The sequence below is a fragment of the Parasteatoda tepidariorum genome, chromosome 10, assembly GCF_982258835.1.
Source record: "Parasteatoda tepidariorum strain Cologne lab strain chromosome 10, Ptep-v5.0, whole genome shotgun sequence".
NCBI lineage: Eukaryota > Metazoa > Arthropoda > Arachnida > Araneae > Theridiidae > Parasteatoda > Parasteatoda tepidariorum.
This window is the reverse complement of record NC_141764.1, coordinates 9356790-9383859: the sequence shown is the minus strand read 5'-3', so window position 1 is coordinate 9383859 and position 27070 is coordinate 9356790. Positions and strand designations below refer to the sequence as shown.

At 28.7% G+C, this 27070-nt stretch overlaps 1 protein-coding gene across 1 annotated transcript; it reads left to right on the top strand.

Annotated features, from left to right (window-relative positions):
- Positions 1-27070, top strand: LOC107447593 (hexokinase-2). Its single transcript, XM_043049763.3, has 10 exons — positions 1-160; positions 4871-5039; positions 6344-6483; positions 9090-9305; positions 13221-13320; positions 15012-15204; positions 16917-17072; positions 20118-20257; positions 21028-21164; positions 24370-27070. The coding sequence occupies exons 1-10, from the start codon at positions 140-142 to the stop codon at positions 24448-24450; spliced, it is 1353 nt and encodes a 450-aa protein (XP_042905697.1). The 5' UTR covers positions 1-139; the 3' UTR covers positions 24451-27070.

The window sequence follows — 27070 nt, the reverse complement described above, 5'->3', positions numbered from 1 at the left end:
AAGCTTCAAAACTACTTTCACTTTCATACAGGACAGCTTAAAGGACATTGGGAAACATTCTACCTTCCTTTAAAGTGTGTGGACATTAGTCCTTCGTCTTCACATTATTCTCTGTTCAATTCATCATAGTTTTAAAACCATGACAGAATGCCGTAAAAAGGTTAGTTTTATTTAATTAAATTTTTATTGACTATCTCTTTACTTTATGACACCTGAGTGTTTGTCTGCTGTATTTTTCTGATGAAATAGTTTTCGCAGTTGCATACTAAATTTCGACATGGTCTTCGTAAAAAGAGAAAAAATTTTCTTTCGCTTACTACGCCAAGCCAATATTTTCCCATTTATAATATATTGATAAAATATTTGATGTAGACTTAAAATTTCTATTTACACTTAGCTTTTTATTTAGATATGTAAGTTTATATTCAAATGTATAAGATCAATTAATGTTTCCCGATTTAAAATTTATTGATTGTTTAAATTAGAGACATAGAAAGGTTTATTTGTATTATTCTGAATTAAAAGATTTGTAAGTAACTTAAATATTTTCGCCTAACCAAGATTTTCCTATTTATTATATATTGATAATATATTTAGTGTGAAAGCATTGAAAATTTTTATTTACATTTACTATACAAATTATAGATTTCTAAGTTTACATTTATTGTTTCTCCATTTATAATCTATTCATAAAGTGTTCGAGTTAAAAACATTGAAATTTTAAATAATTCTTGCAATTCTGTTAATTTAAATTTAAAATTTATAAAGTTGACATTTATTCTTTATTTTAAAATATTATTTCTTTTTCTCACTTAAGTTATAAAGCTTATTTTTGAAGTTATTTGAAGAACAAAAATGTGATATTCACCTACATAACTTTTCTTTTATGTATCTTATCATTTCACAGCTGTGTGTCTTTAAAATGTTATCCTTTAAATAATTATTTTCGCACCTCTTATCTAAAGTGATCTTTTGATAGCTTTTGGAAGCTTTTAATAGCTTTTAGAACACCACTTAATAATCTTATCTTTATCATCTGTAGCAGATATTTTTGACTTATCTGTTTTATTTTCTAGAATTGTTTATTTTGTGCAGAAGTATTCAATTCTTTTAGTTAATAAGCGAGATCTTAAATTTAATTTAATTTATAATTACTATAACAATATATTTTGATCTCTATTATTTTGTAATACCAGGGGTCTGTCTAGGCTTTTATGAAAGGTATCTATTTTGAGAAAATTTAGACATAATTTGTGAAAATTAAAAATTAATAAAAAATCAACACAAAAATATGGTAAAGTAAGATCAAAAATTGTCATTACAAATAAAAATCATTTGTGTCTGATAAATTTTTATATATTTTCTCCTATATATTCAAAAATAATTTTGCTATTGTAAAATATTGGGCTAAAAATTGCATCCAAATTTAAAAATCCATCAAAGTCAATTGTTAAATTTCAACTTTAATTAAAAAAAGAAGAAAAAGAAACATTCTTATAACAGTACTTGCACTAAAAGTTATTTTTATTATAAGAACATTTCTCATTGGCTCATTTAAAAAAAAGTTTCACAGAGAAAAAGATGTTTCATAAAAAAAATAAAGGTCTGTTAGAATAAATTTAGCTCAATGCTCAAATGTTTAGAATAATGTTCGAATTTAATGGGTAACTATCCTTAACTTTGTTTTTATTTAACGCCCTATAATCAATGCAAACTCTTGGGGTACCGTCTTACTTTTTTACAACTACGATCTGATTGGAATATTCCGAAGACTCAGTAATCTACCAACCATTTTGTTACTAGATCATCAACAATTTTACCTTCAGGGAAAGGCAATCTACAATGTCTATGAACTATTGGTGTTTCATTTTTTTAAAATTGACATTTGAATATTACTGGTTCTAGTTTTATTATGTTTATAATTGGAAACCATGTCTAGAAGAAGTTTCTTTTGTGTTTGAGTAGCATTTAATCCAAATTCTAACTCAAAATAATCTTAAATGGAAATTTTAGAAATCAAAAATTTGGTAATTTGTACAATGTCACACCCGTCATATTAGAAAGAAAATTCCTGCATGTTAATAATATTAAAACTACTCATAAAAAAAACATGTATTAAGTTCCCACCTGAATGTCTTTAAGAGAAAAAAATTGGTATAACGATAAAGCATTTCGATGTTCACGGGATTTTATCCCAAAAGAGTCACACCCGTCACAAGATTAAAATTATTTTTTTTTACAGCAGAAAATTGAAAATTCTTGCAGTTTTATTTTAACTCAATTATTCAAGCAAATGCAACGTTAAACATGATTAAAAACTTTGTTGGTATTTATTAACTATTTAATTTCCTGAAATGCAGATTTAACGTCAAAAAACTGTGTCTGAATGTCACACCCGTCACAATGGGATGGCCCTAGATGGATTTAGTTTCATAAACTAAACTTTTCGTTAACAAAACACCATCTGTATTTATTTTTATTTTTGCCTGAGTTAAAATATCTATACCAATTATGACATATCATTTTTAACAATGCAAAATTTAGCAATAAATTGTTGATCATCCCTATGGCAGAATTTTTTCTAGCTATCTGCGACAAAACTCTCTAATACTACCTAATGTCTTTCTGCAAGATACTTTCAATAATAACAAACATATGTCTTACTAAAGGCCTGTTTGCACGGTCCAATTTCTTGAATCCGAGAAATTGGACGGATTTCTCTGTCCAAGAAATTGGATGATTCGTTGACACTATCCAAGTTCTTGAATGTTGCTGATTCGTTGAAAGAAAAACTTGCGCATGCGCATTGTTCATATTCAACATTTTAAAATAATACTTACATAAGTTTAAAATTACTAAATAAATTCATAATAACACAAATAAATCGCAACAGATCAATTTATTTGAACTAAAATATATGAAAACAGACAAGAAGATAACATAATTTGCTGCCTGATTGACGTCACAAAACCTATGACGCTGATCGGTTAAGGGAGAAAAAACTTGGATGGAAAGTAGAACATGCTCTACTATCGTCCAAGAAATTGGACCAAGTTCTTGGATGTTTGTTTACACGATCAAAGCTCAAAGCAAAACAAGTTTCCATCAATATCAATCAATCTCTGTCCAAGAAATTGGATCGTCTAAACAGGCCTTAATTTGAAATAACAAAAGCGCTGCATTTACAAAAGGAAAAAAATATACTGTAATTTTTTTAAATTGAACATATAATAATTTTTAATTCGAATATTATGGGTGATATTCTCGCACTTTGTTGGGGGGAGGACACAAATTATTTCCTTTTTCGCATTTTGTAAATAATCGTCACAATAAAACAAGTCATTAATAATCACAAAATCCATTGTAGTAGTTGTAAAAAACAGATCGCCAGCGAAATCGCGCGAATCGGACTAATCAATTGCGTGTTTCAATTCGAGATTAAGTTGTTGTAATAAATAATATTGAAATAAATAATGTCGTAATAAAAATATCGGATTTAAAAACTGTGGAGAAATCAATAGCAGTAACTGCCAAAAATTCGATAGGATTATTGCTTTAAAAAGTAAATAATCGAATGCACGATTCGAATTTTTCATATTGTTTGAAATATATAGGGATATTTAAAAAACACGTGAAAATCAATATCAGTAACTGCCGAAAATATACAATTGGAACATTGCATCGGTTTACGATACTGTCAGTGTAAATTGAGCGCGTCAAAAAGTGATTATCTAAATGTTCAAATATTGCAAATACATTTATGTAGTAAAGGAAAGTAAAATTTTTTTCTTTTCAAAAGAAAAATCGTTCTGCAAGAACTTTGCAATTTTCTGGGACAATGTCGCAGCGATTCTGCCACGAGTGGACCATCAATCGTAAATTCATAAAAAGTATCTATTGGTTTAGCATATCCATTACGAAACATTGCTGGTGTAGCATTAAAAGAAGGCGAACTTATTTTGTGATATGTTTCTCTTAAATTTGTTTTTACAGCTCTGATATCAATAAAAGCATCAAATGAAGTATTAATGTACACGGTTTTATATATTGTAGAATGTAAATGGGTAGTCAGTGTTTTCTGAACTGTTAGAATTAAGTTTCTTTACATTTGGATGCAATATTACAAAATTATTACATATAAAATTTTTACATCTTAAACCTTGTTTATCAGGACATGTACGTGAAATATGTCCAGCCACACTGCATTAAAAACAAGTTTTCTGTTTATCAAATTTAGAATCATTTTGAGCGTCATGTTTCAATAAACTATTGCGTGCTTATCTAGGAAATTCAGAAGAGATTTGAGAATTAGCACGTGAAATGTAAAATTTTTTGACAAAAATCACTGCTTAATTAGAATCTGGTAAAATTTATTTTACAATATAAATCAAACACTATGTAAAATCTTTAATATTTTTAATAACTTAATCTTCTTTAAAGTAGAATATTGTTTTTTTTTTTTTTGGCTGAATAAGTCAAAATCATGAATGCTGTCTATGATAAATTTTACTATAATTCCTAAAAATAACTTCTGAATTCATAAATTACAATAAATATCCTTTAAAATGTTACCAAATACAAGGATATTGCTTAAACTTTATGAAAATTCAATACTAGTTACAGTTGGCATAGATTTCAACTAATGTCTTTGAAAATATTTTTGCATTTTGTTGAGTTTATGTGTATATAAATAAACTTTAAATTATAGCAGGAAATAATTTTTATTGCTGCACATATCCTGATTATGATTTTTTTTTTTTTTTTGAGAAGTGATTAAAAATATTTTTTGAGTGCTTAAAAGGTGCTTTTTTTTGTTGAAAAAAATCTGGTTTGTATAAATCTATTTTGAAGTGTGGTGTCATTTTTCTAGAGTTTGGTTGATGCAGTTTTAAAAGAGTTTACTTTGTCCAATGATGTTCTTTTAAAAGTATCTGCCTTACTTTTGCAAGAGTTCAACAATGGTTTGGGAGCCAACACTCATGCCTCTGCATCCGTTAAAATGTTTCCTACTTTCGTAAGAGATGTGCCTAATGGATCAGGTAAATAAAACACTTTCCTTAACCGTTAATTATTCTTCCCTTTCAAACAACAGGTTCCAATTTTTAATTGTTAAAATTAGAGGTGTGATTTATCAAGAAAAAAAAAACCCTTCCAGTTTGAAAAACTTTGGTTAGACAATAAAATTTTTCGGCAGCATTGCCCAAAAAGTGTACAATGAAACCTAAAGGTTTCGAGAAAAGTTCACAGAGGCTTCAAGTGTCGGGACTTTTTTTTAACCAGTTAAGATTTTTGAAAACTGTGATTATAATTATATCTTATAAATAATTCATTGTTTATTTAATAGTCTTTTGGTTAAGAAATTTTAGTAAAATGCCAATGGGAAGAGAATTGCGAAATTTAAAAAAAAATTAAGTTTATTCTAATAATAATTCAAGAATAAATTATGAAAATTATAAATTTTATTTATATTTATCTTCACACTGTTTAATTCAAATTTTCTTGATAACCATCCTCCCCATTTATAAAAGTTATTTTGCAAACAATTTAATGGTAGTAGTAAACAGAAACAGTATTCAAACAGTAACAGTTAAAAACAGTAATTCTAGCCTATGAATTACCAGACCTACTAATTCAACTACCTGGCAATTTCTATTTTTAAAAGATGATCGATATTAGAAAAAATTCATTTTTCACTTTTGTATTTTTATTGCTTTTATGAATGACTCAATTATCTCTATGGTTTAATAATTTATGAAATTGGGGGGAGAGGTTATGCTAAAAGGTGGATAATATGAAATTTAGTTGGTGGAAAAAACTGAGAACCGCCGCTATAAGATAAAATGAGACATTTACCTTGTTTTTTGTGCTCACCATTCATAGTTATATATTTTATGGTATTAATTGATTTTTTGCACTATTTTTTTCCTGTATTTCCATATGCAGATTGCAAATAAACATTTTCATGCTCATTTTTATATTTAATGCTTTTTATTTTCAATCAGTTTTATTTATACATAAAAAAAATGAAGCTTTTTTTGTGAATTATTTTTAAAATTCAAGGGATTCAAATATATATGTATATATATATTATTTTAACCAGAAACTGATTATTCTAGTTGTATATATCCCTTTTTTTATATGTCCCATTGAAATGTACATTTTGTATATCCATATTTAGTTACTTATATTCTGTTGAAATATACCTTTTTTCATTTGAAGCAAGTTATTGAATGGCACATTTTAATAGCCAACAATGCTATGAAAAATGGCCAAAAACATTTATTAGTAATTTGGAATTTGTATTTCTTTTTTGGAGTAATATATATGTATGTTTCCTTTTCAGAGCAAGGTAAATTTTTGGCACTGGACTTGGGTGGTACCAATTTCCGGGTATTGTGTATCGACTTAGATGGTGAACAGTTCAATATGATGAATGAAATATATGAAATTCCACAATCTATCATGCTGGGGTCTGGGGAACAAGTATGTACTTTTATTTCTAAATGTAATTTTATTTCATAGGGGCCTTTGTTTGTTATTTCAAATTAGAAAATTTTTTGAGGTGATTTTAAAATGCTAAATACTTTTTTTTTTAGAAAAAAGAAAGACCTGGAGCTCGGTAATACAAATCGTTGAGTTTTTTTGTTTTTTTTTTCTTTCCCCGACAGGTCTCAGTGAGAAAAATTTGACCGTGAAGGCATATTATTATTCAGAAAATTGCTTTTTTTCATATTAATATTTATATAAATCATAATTTAATAAGTTTAATTTTACTTGTTTATTTTAAATAAATTGATTTTGTTAATTGATAAATGCCTTACTAAAAATATGATTTTGTGCATTTTAACACTTTTTTTTTAACATGTTAAAAAGGCTTTTGGGCTAATATCTATTCAATTTGTAAGTAGGATACAATACCCAGGGCTGATTGTGCTCCGGTAGTTTCTGGAGATCAAAGGTCCAGGTATTTAAAAAAATCATTGATCACAGAAGTTTCCGGAAATCAAATTTTCAAAGGGGGAACTTAAAAACACAGTTTATTTTATTTGTTTGTAAGGGAGAGCCAGACAGATACTTTATAAGCTCATATTCATGATTAATTTTAATTTTTTATCAGTAAATCGTTGTTATTATCATAAACTCAAGAAAGAAAGACATATTTGTAAATTTTAATTACTTCTCCAAGTATGTGTAAATGGTATAGATATGTGTTAAATTTTAAATATTTTTAAATAAACTAAGAAATATTGAGAAAAAGGAAAAAAACCTTGTTTAAATTTTTTTCAATTAAACTGTTCTTTTTTTTAAAACTTTTTAACTCAATCATTTTCCGGAATTTCGACTTGGACTCACAATCACCCCTGAATACCATATAATTAATAACTAAGCATCATAAAAAATCACTCACTCATGTGATACCTCAATCTTTTTAACTTGCGATACATACTTATTTTTCCCAATTTTGAAGTATATGGTCTACGGTCATATTTCACACATGCATTACCCTTACTATTCTTTATTGGTTTATATCCTTTTTAAGAAATAATTTGTGAATACCGAGATGCTTTCTTCTCAACACTTTTCTAATAATTTGAATATAAATTCTCTGATTTATGTTAGCATCGATGATATCTTTATATAATACCCGAGCATTTATGACTGCTAAGTCAAAATATGAAGTGGGTAGCATTTTGAACAAGATTTCACTGAATATTTTCTTGCCATCTGATCTACCACATCTATGCAATATTTCATACAGTTGTAAAAGGTGATGATTTCCAGAGTCTTTTTCTCTGTATTTGCTGCATTCGTTTATTTTATATGGGGAACTGAAAAAGACTTCTTTTTTTTACGTTGGTATGATAAAGTTATCCCATTATTGTGCACTAAATCTGTTGTATTTTATTTTTTATGATCTTAATTATTTAAAAACCTTTTTATAATTAATCTTTATGTATCTATTTTTCAATTTTTAAGTTTACAAAAATAAAATTTTAAATGCAATAACTACTGCATTTATAATTTTTACCTACACATAAAAAAGTAATGGATTACACACACATCTTATTCAATTAAAGCAAATTAAACAAAATTTTGATGCTAAATATAATATAATTAGTATAATATGTTATGAAAACACAACAATATGATTTGCAATACATAAATTTTACAAATCTTTTACAGTACGGATATCCCAAAACACCGCACTGCACACATGCCCATACACACTCGTTGCATCACCCACATTTTCCCTCCCTGGACTAAAGCCGTAATCAGTGAAAAACAGCCGTAATCAGTGAAAAACTGGGTCCACTAATGTCATCTGTTAAGAAAATAGTGAATTAAGTATCCTAAAGTACAAACTAACTCAGCTCTGGATTCACAAAATAGAAATGTTAATTTTTCTCCTGCCAGAAATAAGTTCCGACATCACATACTGCACTTAGTAGTTGCCCGAACTAGATTTGGGCCACACCGGCAAGGAGTTAATATTGATCTGTCTCTAATATCTATTGCCCTGTTAGTAGGTAAGTGGAATAATATGCGGAATGATCTATATTACGAAAAATTCCATATAATGCAAGACCTCTTGTTTATAGGTTTACATTATAAACATCTTCTACAGTAATACCTGATAAGTTACATAATTTTGGTCTATATTTTATTAATCCTGCAGTGGACTGATCGTTAAGACACAGAAGTCACTCGGATCAGTCTGCGTAGGGACCGAGGGTGCGCGGTATTGACTCTTGTTAAACTGTTCTACCGTAAAGTGCTCGACTTCGCTTGCAGGTTGTCTGGCTACCGAATCGGGGGTGCCATCCCCTCTGCTGAGGTTCGAAATTGTGATGGCATGTCTTCGGATCATCCTCAGGGATGTTTCCCAGACCGTCGCCAATAGCCCATTGTGCAGCTCTAGTGCGACGTAAATGAACTACAACTACATTTTATTATATTTTTAAATTATTTAAGTTTGATGTGTATTCTTTTAATTGTAAAGCGATATCTTTTATGAAATAAATACTTTGTAAATAATGTTTTTTTTTTTTTTTTTTAAAGAAAAACTAAGAATTATTTTTTATTTTCAGCTGTTTGATCATATTGCAGAATGTATGTCCCATTACATAGAGCAGTTGGGTTTGACTCACAGAACACTACCCCTTGGATTCACATTCAGCTTTCCTTGCGTACAGAAAGGTTTGACCAGCGCAATTCTCGTTGGCTGGACCAAAGGATTTAATTGCGCTGGTGTAAAGGGGGAAGATGTGGTGCAATTACTAAGAGAAGCTGTCAAAAGGCGAAGGGTAATTTTTCTTCTCTCTCTTCAATATACGGTGGTTGCCACATGTTTAAATCGTATCAGTTCTTTTCATTTTGTGAACTGGACTTAAGAAAATTTGTTCCCAATTATACTTTATTCACTGAGAGGAAACTGTTACATAAACAGTGTTGCCACGCCACCCTGTGGCAGATTTTTTTTTTCCGATCTTTCTACGAAAATTCTCTTTAGGTGCTAATACCTTTCTGTAAGACTTTTATAATAAGTAGCAAATATATATAGATATATCACTAATTTCAAGTATCAGAAAAGCTTCCTGTTTACAAAAAAAGAAAAAGAAATTTAAGAAAAAGCCTTTATATTATATAGAAAAGTATATAAATTTTTTAATTATGAATGTTAAACAAAAAAATTTTTTTTATATATACATATCTAGGGTCTTACCAGGCCAAATTTATTACCGTTTAGCGGTACCTTCACAAATTCATCTTTAGAAAAAACAGTAGCTTCACAAAATACTTTTTCTTAAAATTTTATTTTTGCATCCCGTAAGAAACGATAAATCCATATTTTTGTGTTTATTTTTTAATATAATTTTTAATTTTCACAAATTATGTCTAAATTTTTACAAAATAGGCACCTCTCAGAAAACCTAAACAGACCCCTGCGTATAAAAGAATCCATATTCTGATATTATTGGCGATATTTTGTTGTAAAAAAATATTCATGCAGTTAACTTTTTTTTTAAATTTTATCGATTTGGAATTTACTTTTAATAATATTAATCAGTCATTGCGGCATTTTTTTTTCATTCTCAAATTAAAGTAAAAAGAAAAAATCGTGAACATTTCTTTCATTTCTGATATGCGAGAAAGGCATTTTTTTGAAAATAATTCTGCAGAAATGGGGGGGGGGGAGTTCTGCAGAAGAAAAAAATCTATCCAAAAATTCTGCAGATTAAAAAATAACTTCCTTTCTTCCCAAATAAGAAATCTTTCTGCAAGAACTCTGTAATGTTCCGTGACAATGTCTACATGATTCTGCCACAGGCCCACTCCATAAGGAGGAGAGGCAAAATCTAAAAAATACAGAGAATTTAAAAATTACCTAAAGTAACAGGGAAAATGCAAGAAATTTTGAGTTTTTCTTTACAAACTGAGAAAATATAGGATATTTTGTTATTTTCTTTTCTTAAAAAAAATAACCACTCAAAACATGATCTATTTGATATATAAGGATGATATTTCATCTATAGTAAACTATTTAATTTATTTGTTTATTTGCATTATTTGTTTTAAATATGTTCAGCTGTGCCTTTTTTCTCTAAGTTTCTCCAGTAATTAAATTTAGTATAGTTGGAACAATGTTGCTTATGCAAAAGCACAGTGATTGTGTTTTTCCTCTTAATATATTATATATAAGATGAGCAGGGAATTTTTTTTTTCCAGATTAGAATGGCAATCCTGATAAATTTATTATAAAACGTTTACATACATTCATATTTACTGCATTTACATTTGCCATTTTAATTAATTAAAAGCTTTATTTTTTAAATTTATTTTAACATATTTGCATATTTTACTAGCAACATTTTTAAAATTAATGAGTTAACATGGTTTGATAGTTTTATAAAAAGATTTTTTAGATTCTAATATTTCCTTTTCGCTCCCCTTAAGTTCATTTAAATTATCAAGTGCTTTTTGGGAAGATTGATTTGCCTTATTGAATGATTTGATATTAAATAATTGTTATTCTATTTTTTTATTTTTATTTTTTTAAACTCATTAGCATGACATGTGATTGCAGTCAGAGGAAATTATCCAAAATTTCTTAAACTTTTTGGTTTGATAGTTCACTACCAAACAAAACTTTTTTTTTTCTCAATGAGAAGTGTTTTTCGTAAACTTAATTTTATATTTATTTTTGTATGCAGAAAATAAATTAAAATTTAAAGAGAGAAAAAAATTATGCCTTATTTTTTTTCCATCCACACAGGAAAGGAAAAACATTTTAGTTATGTGCAATATTCTCTTATTTTGAAACAAAATTTCACATGCCTGTCTTTTTTTTGCATTTTGCAAGTCATCATTGCATTAAAAAAAAAAAAAAAAGGAGGAAACTGAATTTTAAAATCTGTTGCAATCATTGGATTAAAGAAGAAAAAAAAATCCAAGACAAAACCATGTAGATTAAAGACGGAATTACATGAATCTAACATGTTTAAAAGGATGTCACAGTAATGAAATGTACATTTTGAGATTCCTATGTAGGTTTATTACTTTTTTACAAATTTGGGAGACAATAAGAAACATATCATTCAATCAAAAACAATCATCTAAGAAAAATAGAAATAGCACACATAAGTAACTTATACTGTTTGAATCAAATTGAAGGAACATTTTTACATTATTGATTAACATTGGTTTGAGGTTGTAAAATCTTATTCTATATAAAATTTATTTAATAAATTTAATTTTGCAGAATTTAGACTTATAACAGCCCCAAACGTTTCTCTGAAGTTAGACATTATATAATCTAGATTATGTATATGTAAGAGATAGCAAAAACTCAGTTTGTCCCTGTACTGTAAGCTTTAACCGTGCCTCTGCTTGTATTAGAAACCATTCAGCAAGTATTCGTACACCTTAGTATAATCTTGTGCTTAGCCTAAGCATTAGTTTCTGACTGCATTATGTGCTTCAGCATGTGCTTAGACTGGAGAACGGTATCTTGAGTACAGACCTGAGTTGCTTTTCTCATGTTATTAATAACTTTAAGTTCGTTGTAGTTAAGCAGATTTTATTAGGTTATTGAAGTAAAATACTATATTCTAAATTAACTAGAAAGAAAATTGCTTCTATTCGTATTTCACTTCATTTTGTAGGGAAAAAGCAAAATATACGATTGGAATAGATTAAAACAAATGTAATAAAGATAAATGCACAGTGTTGAATATAAAAATAATTATTAATTTACAATAAAAAAATTATGTTAAGTATTAGAGCACAGTACAATTAATTATGCAATTTTTTGTCTGCAATAAAAAATCAAAAGTGCATCTTGGGAATTTTTTTGTAAATCAAAATGAGAAAAGGTTCTTCACATTTGTGTCAGATAACCTGTTTTGATACAGTTTACTTTTATTATTTATTTAATTTTCTATTACTACTAGTATGAATTTTTCTAAGAAACTATACTAGGTAGACATTTACTTACTGTGGTTAAAAATTTCAAATGATGTAGCCCTTCATTTAACAGGCTATAACTTATAGAAAACTGATATTAATTTGTTAAAAGTTATTATTTCAAAATTTTCAGTTTTTTATCTTGAAAAAGACAATTTGTTTGCTTTAAAATATCAAGTTTAAAAGTTTGGTTATCTAGTTGACCTTACCATAGGATTTCCCTAAAGTTATGCTTAGCTCTTATGAATCAGTGTAAAAAGAAATAGAAATCAATTGTGAATTAATACTCTAGAAGGAAAAAAAAGGGTTGCTGTTAAGGGTATTTTACATTTAATTTAAATTCTCGATAAGCTGAACTGTAAGAATATATTGTCAAAAAATATAAATTTTTTATTCACAATAGTCCGTGAATCCATTGTTTTGAAACTTTCAGAATTCCTCGAATTAGCTGAAAAATCACATGTCATTAAACGGTTTTCCATTTGGGTTCTTTTACTCTATTTATAATTTATTAACTCTCGTCTTTCAATTTTCCTAAGAAGTGTAACTCACACTTGTAACTTTGTTCGTAGGAAACTCAATGCAATTTGTTATTTATATGCTTTCTAAACTTGTAAAAATATGAAGCAAAGTTTTTGATTATTTTAAAATCTTATTTATTTCCTTTTTATTATTTTACCAATGATCTTATACTGGAAATACCTATTTTATTTTTTCTTTCTGTTATACCTCTAATTAAAAGTTTTTATTTTTAGAATGTGGATATTGATGTTGTTGCTGTTGTAAATGACACAACCGGGACCTTGATGTCTTGTGCTCATACAAACAGAGATTGTCGTGTTGGTTTGATTGTTGGTAAGATTGTTAAATCATATTTTATAAATTGCTAAAGAGACCCCTATTTTCTGTCACTCACCACCCCTTATGACTGTTTTGCAATAATTGTTTCGTCACATAAAACAGTTTTTACTATGTAAATTTAAATTATTCACTTAAAATATTAGTAAAAAGAACAATTCTATTTGCTTATGTCCCAATGTCCAAAAATTTTTCTTGTTAATATGATCGAGAAAATAGTTCTTTGTCGGAAACTTGTTACTTTATCTTGTAATGATCATGTAAAGTCTTTGAAAATTATTTTGCATTTTGTTAATCATGGTGCATAGCGTTTTTCAAAAGTAGTTATTTTTGATTTTTCATTTTTAAGACCCCTTAACCCTTTCACGACGCAAAGCGCGAAAGCTCGCTTACCGCTGAGGCCGACAGTCTCTCTAGCGTGTGTCTCCCCAGGGCCGGAGGGTTTTTTGATGTTAAGCCTAATTCCATGAAATTACCGAAATATCAGCGCGTTGTTTAATATTGTTCTGTAGAGTATTTAAGTGACATATGCTTTATATATATTTCCATGGATACTTTATTTACTCAAGTTATTTCTTGTTTAAATGTATATTTTACACATTTTATTTTCATTATAGTGTCACTATCACTACTATCCGAATCTGTTTCAGAATCAATATCTGAAATATTTTGCATAATTTCCTCTATTTCCAGCTCAGTCAAAATTTTTCGACGCTTCGACATTCTAACGGTAAAAAGAAAAAAAATTCAAGCCTACAAGATCTAATTATCCACTAAAAACTAATCCGAAAGTCGAAAGTAGCGAGAGAAAAAAAAACTCCCTTACTTACTGTAAATAATTATCACGTGCTAATTTAAAGAGCCCTCATAAAACATTCCCCCTCCCCTCCACTCCTTCCCCTAAAAACCACGTGAATGTACTTTCATCTTGAGTAGAAGGTCAAATCTACATGTATCTGAAACCATATGGACATACAATGCCATCTTTTGGAAGAAATTTCATTTTTTAAAACGTTCCGAAATGCTGGCACAAATAAGTGACGGTCGGGGGTGAACGAGAAAACTCTCTGACACGCGGGTGTGTCGGCCGGGAAGTGAGCGCGTTTCTTGCTGACACATATATGTGACAGTCGGCTCGAAAGGGTTAAAGATGCTTTTTTCATTTGGGTGTTTTTAAAAAGTGCTTAATTTTCCCTTTTCAAAAGTGAATTTTTTGTTCACAATTCATTCAACCGGAATCTGTTTTGACGTATCGTCTGTCCATATCGTATGAAAGCGCCAATCATTTTATTGTTTATAATCATGAGATTATTGCACTTTTATGTGCAAATCTGCTGCATTTTGCAAGATATTTTCAATGTCGGGCTTCATTTTCCACCCTCTGATATGGAACCGAAAGAAAACTCTTTATTTTTTTATAATGGCTTATAATTAAAAATAAAAGCGTTCTTTGTCAGAAACTAGTTATTTTATCATGATCATGTAAAGTCTTTGTGAATTATTTCGCATTTTGTTAATGTATATAGTGCTTAAAAAGTACTTATTTTTTGTTGTAAGATTTGGCTGCGCACCTAGTTAATGTATTTTGAGTGCTTAAAAAGTACTTATTGTTTGCTGACATATAAATAAAACAATCTGATTTAAATCGATCTCTATCTTAGAGGAGTAATTATGCTTCTTTTTGACAGGTACTGGTACTAACGCCTGTTATATGGAGAGATTAGAAAATGTTGAAACATGGACTGGTGGTCACAACAGCCCTGAACAAGTCATTATAAACACAGAATGGGGTGCGTTCGGTGACAACAGGTGTTTGGATTTCCTCCGAACAGAATATGACAGACAAATAGATGAATGTTCTCTAAACAAAGGAAAACAGCTGTGAGTTACTTTTTAATTTGTGATACTCATATTTTCTTTTTTCTTTCCAGCTTGTGATACAGTTACATAGCTGCTAACCCTTTTTTCTGCTCTGACTCAAATCTTCTGTATTATGAAAATATATAAAAATTTTGTGCTTCCTTAAAATTACTTAAATATGCACATACATGCTAGAGAATAAGATATACCTTGCTTGCAAACTAAGGCATTTTATTTTTATGTAAATAACTTATAAAATAAAATAACACAAAATATCAGATGTTAAGCATTTAATAGTACTATAACTGTTTTGGTGATTCTTTGAATATGGAATGAAAACTGAAAGCACTGAATTCTAAGTATTAAGGCAACCCTGTAAAATATTGAGGGGGCTTGTACCACTGCCCCCCCCCCCACCCCTGCCAACACCACCCATGAGAAGTATTAAGGCAACCCTGTAAAATATTGAGGGGACTTGTACCACTCCCCCCCCATACCTGCCAACACCACCCGTAAGAAGTTTAAAGTATTAATATAATTAAAAAAAAAATTTGGGGGGGGGGTGTTTAATTAAGTCAAAGAGTATAACATTTGTGTAAGTGAAATTGTACTGCATATTTACATGTAAATTGATTGAAAAAGTTTCAATTCCATGAGAATATCACGAGAATGAATTTAATTGCTTCCACAATATTTTATATAAAAATTTATCATAATTGTATGTCGTTAAAATTAATCGCAATTTGAAATACTGGAAGAGTTTTAGAGAAGTTAGAAAAAAGAAATGTTCACAGACTTTAAAGTTAGCAGGGAATTTTGAGTTTTTCCTTACTGATTGGGAAAATACAGGAAATTTTATTTCTTATTTTAAAAGTGGTGACCACTTGAAGCTTAATCTTATGGGATGATATTTCAGCTGTACTAAACTATTTTATTTACTATATCATTATTTATTTTAAGCATGTTAATCTGTATCTTATTTCTTTAAGTTTTTCCAGCAATTAAAACTGGTATAGCTAGACTAATACAGGTCACTCAATAGCACAGTGATTGTGTGTTTATCCCTTAATATATTATGTATAATATGTGCAGGGAATATTTTTTCCAGACTTGAGTGACAACCCTGCTAGCAGATTTCCGCATTTATCTTTAAGAAAAATCTCGTTTTTAGAAAAATCCATAATACAGAAAGGGTTATGCTCCAGGGATTTTTCTCTAACTGCGATCTTGAAATCCAAGGCCCAGAAGTTTCAAAGAAATCATCGATCACATTTATGTATAGATTTTATTTAAGAATATTAGAACTAGAATTTATTCTTGGCATCTTTCATTTGTAAATATTTTTTCTGGTAGAATAATACATGTGATTAAAGATAAAAGTAAACCTATACATCATTTTTCGTTTGAATTATGCCACATATAATTTATTTTGAATTTCATGTTGTGAAAATATCAATGATTTAAATTTATAAAGACAATAATTTTTTGAAATTCGGCATTAATGATTTTACTCAAAATTATCAGGATTTTTGAGTTGGGCTCGCAATCACCCTTGATAATATGAAAGGTTGACATTCTTCTTTGTCTAAAAAAAATTGTTCAATTTAAAATAAAAAGCTGATAAGTAAATGCAAACCTATTTGCAACGCCACAATACATTTAATGATGGAAATATTTTGATGGAATGTAAGTTTCTATTTTATGTACAGTATTAAATTTTTTTTTTCTTCCAGGTTTGAAAAAATGATATCAGGAATGTACATGGGAGAGATAGTGAGAAGAGTTGTTGTGAAATTAGCAAAAGATGGTCTCATGTTTAAAGGAAAACTCTCTGAAAAATTTCAGACACCCTATGCATTCAAAACAAAATATGTCTCCAATGTAGAAAGGTGAGTCATCTTTTCTATCAAATGTTTCTAATACTAGCCATGGTTTTTATGATAATTTAGTTACCTTTGTAACACAATTATTATAATTTTCATAAGTTATTTTATCGGATTGATTTGAAAATAACATTTATCTAACTAACCCATTTCTTATAAATACGAAGAGACTGTTAGAACGATAACTGTTGGCAAATTTTTGATTAAAAATTATGATTTTTCTTTCACTGTTTTTTTAGTTGATTAGTTATCAAATCTGACTTGATACTAATATGTCTCACTAAATATGTTGTCTTAAGATGTCATAGTTATCAATGCTTTTTTTCTTTTTTGAATAGACTGATAGCAAAATACTTTGGCAACCACTTTTTGTTAATTTTAAAATAAATCAAGCATAAGAACACACAATTTCGAAAAAAGTTGGAAGAAATTCTAAATCAGAAATTTAGAATTTTCAAGTTATATAATACCCTTCTTGAGATGAGGGAAACAAAAATTAATTTATTATGAAATTTTAATTTCTGAGTTTTTGTTATGTTATTTAAGTTATAAAATGTTACTTAAACATTCTGGTAATATTCAACATAATGCATGGTATTGGGCTTAGTCGATTTTCATTAATTTTCTTATAAATTCGACATTTTATATCAATAGTGTCTTTAGCAGTTGTTGCTTCCACGTTTTTAAAATTTAAATGATTACTATGACTTCATAACATATCGCGAATTCTGAATCACTCATTTAAATATTTGCTTGTCGACCAATTCAAATTTCGTGTATGCCACAGTGAATCTGTGTAGTATTTTTAATACATTTTTAAGAGTTTAATTAAGCTGAACTCTTAAGTAAACTTGTCACTTGTTAAGAATTGCGGGAAGTGTGGGGATTTCTGTTCCATATGGATTAATAACTTCAATATCCTGGGGTCGATCAAGGATTAATTTTTTTGGTCCATTTTTGTGAAAAATCAAATTTAGTTTTCTAAATTTTTTAATTAATGAAGAACATTCAGTTTTAGCAGCCACCATTTAGCATTCATGGATGCTTATCTCTTTTTTCCACGAGGTACAAAAGTTTTTTGATGTTTTAGAAACGCTATTGTGACCCACGAATTTTGAATTAGAGTTTATCATTTCATTTCTGGTCGTTTTTTCTCTTCAGTTTTGTGGAATAATTTTTTTTGCAATAAATTTCTTATCATATTAAAACAAAACAATATATAATTTTGTTAAGGGGCCGTTTTATAGAATTTGAATGTTAGGAAGAGTCCACAAAACTGCCCCTGTTTCCATCTGGTTTGACCCCGCTACCTGTTCCAAAAATTTATTTTTATAATAAATGGACAGATATATTGCATTATTTATATTTTTAATTATGATATAATTTTAATTGTGCTCTATCCTTGAACCTTAATGGCTCAGGGTTTAAAGCGTTCGCCTTCTAATGAGGTGAACAGTTTTTGAATCTGACAATGGCTGGTCTATCCAAATTCTGCATCTGGCTTGCATCGCTCGCAGTACAGATGTAAATTATTCTCAGTGGTAAACAGATCACGAATTAGTCTCCTAGCCATCAGGCTAACTATGGGAAGTTTTGTGGTTTTGTCCTCTATGTAACAGGTATTGGTTAGTTCCATCAATAAGTCCTCCACAAGGGCAAATTTCTCCCAATATACTTGATCCAGGAGTTCCCTTGTCTTCTGGTTTGGGTTCAAAATTATGAGACTGCGGAGATTAACATTAGCAGTTGTAGCCCCAAAAATTGGGTCGGCTGTCCAACGAGGGTTATAAAATTTTAAAAAATAAAATCCTTTATTCTTATTTCGTGTTATTCTATTTACTACATGTAGAAAAGCGGAAGAATAATTGTAACTTGAACATCCGAAAGCAAAAACTCTCTTAACTGCAGGCGCTGTAGATTATCACTCTATCTGCAGATTTCAAATTAATACAAAATAATAATTATTATAAACAATTAGCTGGATTATGTTTTTTTTTTTTTTTTTTTTTTGATGAAGATAAAAGTTGCTGAATAAAATAGAGAATAAACTGATAAAAAATGATCAAGTAAAGGTTTATATATTTTTTTTCAATCCTCATTGATGAATAAGAAATCATTTCGTTTGAAATCTGACACTCGAAACAATTCATCAGGCAGGTGCAATCAAAGAGTTGCAGTGCTTTGATATTGCAGTTCCAGAAAATGTAAGTTTGCCGATAAAGCTTTTATTATGGTCTCTGGGACAATTTTATTCTCTAAAATATATTAATAAGAGCTAGAAATATACTTATAATTTTTAAAAAGAGAAAAATATTTTTAAAAATAGGTTTAATTTTTACCTAAATTTTAAAGTTATAGACCTTACAGTTTTGAATTTGAGATAATCTGATAATCTAGTTGGATATACTAATTTGATTTTATATCTAAGATAATCAGATTTGGTATTTAGAAGCTTTTACTATAGATTTATTTCATTCTCTTTAAGTATTGTGCAATTCAAAAATGTATCTGCAAGACAGGGTTAATTAACCCTTTCATTCTTACATAGAAAAATGAAAACATGTATCTTTTTTTTTGTTCCTGAAGCATATAAATGGCAGCACTTTTATAGAATTTTTACTCATTGAGTGTTTTTTGGTTTTATTTTTCAAAAAGGGGTCAACACTTGATTTATTTCTAAAGTTTTCTTAATGATTTGTATTTTGTTTTTATTTGGTTATTCTAACTGTAACTTAATCTTTATTTTTCTTATATGTGAGCGTATCATTATTAAGTCTTACTCTATGTACTTCTAAATTGTGATTGTTTGTCATTCATTTTTCTTTGCATTTACATTTCAATTTTTCTAATAGCTTTTTCTTATTTGGTTTTCCTTATGGGGCCTCGGGGGGGCACTGTCAGTTTCTGGTTTCACCACTGACAACAGAAAGGCTCTTGATTAAGTGCTGTCCTGCTAATACACATATCTTAAAAGTTTTTGTCGTTTACTGCTAGAATTGTATTTCTAAATTCTTGTATCATTATTTCAAGTTATTTATCTATCTTACTTAGTGATCCAAGGGGTAAAAACAATGAAACTCAGACTGTCCTCCAAAAAATGGGAATAAGTGATGCAAGCGATGAAGATTGTGAAATATTAAAAGCTGTCTGCGTGTCCATATCTTCTAGAGCTGCCCATCTAGTCTCTGCTGGTATGTATGCGTTCTGTTATTTTCTTTTTCATATTCTGTAATTGTTCTTTTCATTCGTAAGATCCCAGACTGATCCTAAAAGCACTGTTCCCAGTAGAACACCGAAGTCAAGCATCAGTGAGCGGGTGGGTGACCACATTAATGAGTACTGAGGGTGTGCGGTATCAATCCGGATAAAACTGTTCTATCGTAAAGTGCTCGACTTTGCATGCAGGTCATCGAGTTACAAAAGCAGGGGAGCCATCCCCTCTGCAGAGGATCAAAATTGTGATGGCATGTCTTCGGATCATCCTCAGTGATGTTTCCCAGACTGTGTCTTATAGCCCATTGTACAGCTCTAGTGCGATGTGAATAAAGTACCTGCCTACTTGGACATTTTGATTTTTTTTTTTAGGATCAGGGGGTAAAATTTAACTCTTGAAACCGCTGTCCTAATTGATAAAACGAACTGTTTTTACAACTGCATACTTGATTAGAAGTTAGATTCCTTCGGCAATTTTTTTTTCTCTTTTATTTTGTCTTGCATTCCTATATTTATATAACTTTTTATTTAAAATATTTCATTAAAACTGTTAAATATGTCTATCATACTTATTTTACTTTCACTTGAAATCTCCGGAATTCTTGCTGAGGAAGCTCTCAAATCTTAATATTTCCAGGTTGGCGCGTCTGAACATTTAATTTACTTTTTCTAAAATGTTAATGATGTCTTGATTAATTTTGAAGTTATTTTTCCAAAAAAAAAAGCAATTCTATGTATTTACTTACAGCTGTGTCAACAATCTTGAATAAAATCAGGCGAAATCACACAACTGTTGGTGTTGACGGATCAGTCTACCGGTATCATCCTCATTTTAAAGAGCTTATGGAAAAGAAAATTGATGAATTAACTGATCCTTCATTTAAAGTAAGTTTCACTACTTACAACTTAGTTGCATTGTTTTTTCTTTCTTCTTATTCTTCCTCTTAACCTCCTTTCTTCAATTTTTTTAGTGCATTAAAATAATTATTTTATTTCAACACTAATTACATGAAACATAGATTTTTATACATTTTTCATGAAAATTTGCTTTGGTAAACTGCTTTTTAGCAGGGTTTGTAGATTTAAGTTAATTTATTTTTGTAAAACCAATGCTTTAAAAAACCATTTTTAAAGATTTACAAAGTATTATAATATGATTTTTTAAATGTTTTATTGATTTTATATAGTTTTAAAATTTATTGTAAATATGTTGCAGCAAAATTACATTAGTTCTTAAATTAATAAAGAATTACTCAAAATTTTAATTTCTTATTTTTTTTCAAATTCATATATAAAGCAAAGTAAAAATTTAAATCACTTTTACTACTTTATGTGTAAGTTTCACAACTTTCCTAGAACATTTGATATAAATTTTACCAATGTGAATTAGTTTAGACTTTTTTTTTTCCCCATGCAAGTCTTCTTGTAATCATAAATCCTCTCATTTCCTAGTTTCAAAACATATTTTTCAAAATCACATTTTGTCTTTATGTTGCTAATATAATTATGAATATTAATGTACCGACAGTGAGTAATAAATTTATTTTCCTAAGCAAAGCTGTTTAAAAATACTTCAGGTACTTTGTTTTCAGTTTCTTTTTTAGTGTTTTAGTGATTTTATATATAGAGGCCATTATAGACATAGCATTTGTAGATTTTGATTGCTCATAACTTAAATAAAGATAATCAAATGGTTTTAATATTTTTTATAGAGATAACGCTTCACTTGTTTTCAAACGTTTTGACTTCCATTAATTTAAAAATATATATATATATATAAAACAAAAGCTGACTGTTGTAGACTAAATTTCTTTAATGATTCTAAGGAGAGAAAAAACAAGAAATAGAAAATTCAAAGAAATTCCCCTTTCTAATGAACTGAAACTTAATCCTTTGAACTCTTCTGATCCTGAATCTTTTCTGTTTACAGAAAAGCAAAGAAATGTAAACTCAAATCTGAAGTATTGTGATCAAAAATCTTAAGTGGTTCGAATGCAGGATGATAAAAAGTTATAACATTTACTGTCTATTATTAATTATCAATGAAGTTTTATCACTGTAATAATTAATTATGATTATCTATGAATTTACAAAACTCCTTAATACAAAAGATATGTTATGAAACATAATGACTTTGTTTCCATTTTGGGGATATGAATGTTAAATTTTATATCCATGTAGAGCTTTGCTATTGATATATTTTTACTAAAATAAATGCCTTAAAATTAATCTATATGCTGTTTTGTATTTTATATAATTTATTAAATCTGTATTTGTAGAATGATATTAAAATTTATGAATTTAAGATTTCAAAAACTATCATTCATCAATAGATATAAAGCAAATTGAACATTTAAAGCCATTTTGAAATTAAACATAAGTATAAATCTGTTTTTCTTGTAGTCTGTTATTTCTTTGAATTCTACTTATCTCTTAAATGACGGATTATCACCGCTCATAGATCATTAGAAATTATGTTAGGATTGAAGTTTCACTGAATTAGCCCTGTACCATACATCATTGGCAATTATTCAATAATATTAAATTAATGATAGCCAGATTTATTGTTTTGACAGTAACATACGTAATAAATTCACTTTCGTAAATATGAAATTGAATGTGCAGTGTGGGGAGAGCTGTTATCGACAATGTCAACCTTCATCTATGAAAAGGTACCCCGCCATATAATCGACTTAACATGTCTTATATACTAGTGAATTGGAATTGTATTTTTGTAGTGGTAGATGCACTATAATACTCCCCTACCAGAATTTTATCTGTGATTGAATTTGATGAGCGGTATACCCCTAGTTGATACTTGCAGTTTTGTAAGAAGCCGGCAGAGCTGTATTAAGATCAGCGTGTTTTCGATAGCTGATTGTGAGAGCTGTATTAAGTTCACGGTCGTGGTTGCCATTTGCAGTCTAATCAGGGTTGGGTTTTTGCCGACAAAAACTGGTTTTTGACATGACAGTGGTAAAAACCGTGCTTTTACCGGGAAAAAACCGTCAAAAACCTACTGTTTTCTTTAATTTATGGCATATAGCGGACAATATGTTATTTTCACTTAATTGCCTTTATAAATGAATGTTGTAAATGATTGCTATTGATTTTGCAACTATATACATGTATTCTTATAGAAGGATATACATTCATACAGAAATATTGTAACATACTTATTGAAAATAGTGATACTTAACTTTTATCATTATAGCTTGATTTGCAAAGGATTCAAAATTTTGCGCTTCTTAATTGTTAGAAATAAACAAAAAAAACTTGAAACTATTAATAAATTCAAGAACTAAAAAGAAGAATTTAAAATTTGGCATTTCTTAAATATTAGAAATAAGCTAAACAAAACTTTCAAAACTTGTAACTACTAACAAATTCTAAGTCAGGAATGAGTAGACATTCTTCAGTAATGTATTATGCCAAACAAAATGATGCTTGGAAATGTTGAAAATTTTGTTTAGTATCCTAATATTTTACTTCAAATAGTATGATTTGATATAATCATGTTGGGAAAATGCAAAAATCTGTTCTTAAATATCTTTTAGCAACTTTTTTTCTAATTTTATTTCCCAAAAATGAATTAATTTTAAATCATAAGCAGTTGAACTCAAATTAAAATACAGTTTTAACAAAACTATGGGTTTTTGACAGTTTTCGACATTTTTGACAGAGGGGTTTTTGACATGACGGTAAAAACCATGGTAAAAACCGTCATGTGTCAAAAACTTGCCAACCCTGAGTCTAATGTAAACAGACCTTCGTTGTGTGTGATAGAGACTGAGTGGCAGCAGTGCAATATGGTGGATAATGTTGCACTCACAAGTAACAAGTCTACTGTTCAATGTGGACCATCCATCGAAGTGGGAGTTTATGTCAAGGTAGGCGTGTTCATATCACTTCCGAAGGTCACCAATGAGGGGAGTGAGATATAGTCAATGTCAACTTTCATATGCGAAAAGGTACCTTAACTAGTATTGTGTTATCATGTCTTGTATACTAGTGAATTGGAATTTTATTTTTGTAATGATAGATGCACTACATGCAGTTTATACTTAAAGTGTGTTTTGTTTTTTTCCAGTTTGAGTTGATGTTGTCTGAAGACGGGAGCGGTCGTGGTGCTGCCTTGGTAGCCGCAGTTGCCGTGAGAAGTGCGAAATAAATCATTATCTATGTACTTATAGTACTATTGTAATTCATGCCAAATGACTTGAGAAAAAATAGCTGTTCCTTTTTATTGAAACTAGAATTGGTATCTCCTGAACGTCAATTCAATCAAATGTGATATTATTTTTAAAATTAAGTTATATATGTGTGTGTGTGAATTGGGAGAAAAAATTTTTTTTCTCCCTTCAGTAGGGATTATGGTTTGCATTTTGCCTGAAAGAAATTTCTTTCTTTCAGGACACTGGAAGAAACTAAAAGAGATGAATATAAAAATAAACAAGAGTACCCGCAATATGAAACAAAAACCCAATTTGGATATTCATCAATTTTATTTTAATTTAAAATATCCAAAAATAGTGATAAAAGGCAGAATTGCATACTGAATCGAACACTTACCAAAGAAATATATTTGTAGTATGAGGTATTTTCCTCCTATAATTATGTTCAAAGTTTAGTGAAGGGTTATTATTTATTTATGAGGTGATATAAAAAAATATCTTTATAAATTTTAAAAAAGTATTCCTTTTTGGTCACACAGTCAAATCTTACGCACCCCTAGCTGCTCTGTAAGATTGTTGACGTGTGGCATGGGTGTTATTTATGCCACTGTTAGATGTATTAAATTTAAATTAGAAAGCTTTTTTTTCTTTTTGGTAGTGTTTGCGTTTAGTAAGTGATTTGTTGACCTGGTAGTATTAATAAAATTTTTATTACTTTATGTTTACAGTTCTTTTAGGTTTTACTATGCTCATGAAATTATAGTTATTTTAATTTTTTATAAAATTCATTAAATTTTTTTGTTCCTACTGTTATTTTTTACTTTATTATAAAATATGTTAAATAGCTTAAAAATTGATGCAAATATTTAATTTGATTATAAACTCAATCAGATAGTTAATTTTGAAAAAGTTTAATTTCTTTCACGTAGTTTGAAAGAAACAGATTTCTTCCCAGGCTGGTTTTTTTCACTGTGGAAGAAATTTGCAAATGCAGATTGATATGCATCTGATTTCATATTTTAATTAAATTACATTTATGTAAATCTCCCCCCCCCCCTTTTTACAAATTATCGTCCAGATACGTGTTGCCATTTGGGTGCTTTTATGCATTTACACATAGCATTTTATGATCTTTTGTATAGAATCAGTATTTTTTTTTTAAATTATTGGTCACTCTGTAGTTAAGTTTGGCAAAAAAACTTATTACTAGAGTAAGTGTTTTTTGGCAGGGGCCCGGTGCTGAAACATCTTTGCTACTCCATCTCTAAAGGTCCAACTTGATTTCCGCTAAGATTCTGCTAAATTTACTACATATTTACGGGCGCTTTTTAGTTCCAGATTTTAATTTGAAACTTTTATTATTAAAAAAGAGCATAATTTATTGTTGAAAGGAATATAGTAGTTTAATTATGAAGGCAAATGTTAGATATTCAGGGATGATTGTGCTCTGGAAAAAAATCCGGATTTTTCGCTAACTGCGATCTGGAAATCCAAGGTCCAGAAGTTTCAAGAAATCATCGATCACATTTATGTATTAAATTCTTGTATATTTTATTTAAAAATATTAGCACTTGAATTTATGCTTGGCATCTCTTTCATTTGTAAATATTTTTTCTGGTAGAATAATGTGTTTAGAGATGAAAGTAAACTTATACAAAATTATTAATTTAAATTATTCTGCATATGATTTATTTTGAATTTCGTGTTGTGAAAATATCAATGATTTAAAGTAATAAAGACATAAATTTTTTTTGAACGTGTCATTAATAATTTTACTAAAGAATTTTTCAGGCTTTTTTAGTTGGGCGCACAATTACCCCTGGATATTACTAGGTCATAATTGTTAAAGGTTAAAATTAAAATAAATACCGCATGACCCAATTTGAAACAAAATGTATCAGCGAGGCACGAAAGATTTCTTTATTTGTAGAATCATTCAGAAGCACAAAAATCTTTCAGTGCCTGAAAAAATTTAAGATCTTAAAAAAACTATGAGCATGGAAAAATTTAAAGCTCCAACTCCAGGAAAAATATTGGAAAAAGTCCGGGTCTTTGGTTTTTAGATATCTTTTTTTTTATATAAGCTCTTTTTTTTTTTAATTTGTAGTATATAATTTTATATTGAATATATTTTCATTGTTGTGTTTGAAGACCCTTTCAATTCAAGCAAATACATAATTTTTAGTCTTTTCAAAAGTGCAATTTTTCAAGCAATAATCAGTTACTTGAAAAATTAAATACATTTTATTGTGTTAAAAGTTCTGATTTCTCATCTTTATTTGCACAAGCATTTAAATCAATAATGATTATTTTATATCTATTTTTATTGATCTCATTCAAATAAATCAAAATTATTTATCTGAATATGTTTTAGTGTATTAAAAGTTTTATATCTTGTTGCTCTGTTATTATTGACTTGTTAGTAGAAAATGATTGATTTTTATTCAACCCATCTTCATGAATGTTTGTAAATTATTAATTTTAGAAAATTTATAATATTCCTTAAATTTATTGGAAGTTTTAAAAACTTGTAGAGGGAGACTTGAATTACATTACTTTTGAATGTGATATATACATATATAATGTGTATTCAATAAAGTATTTATGAAAGAAAAA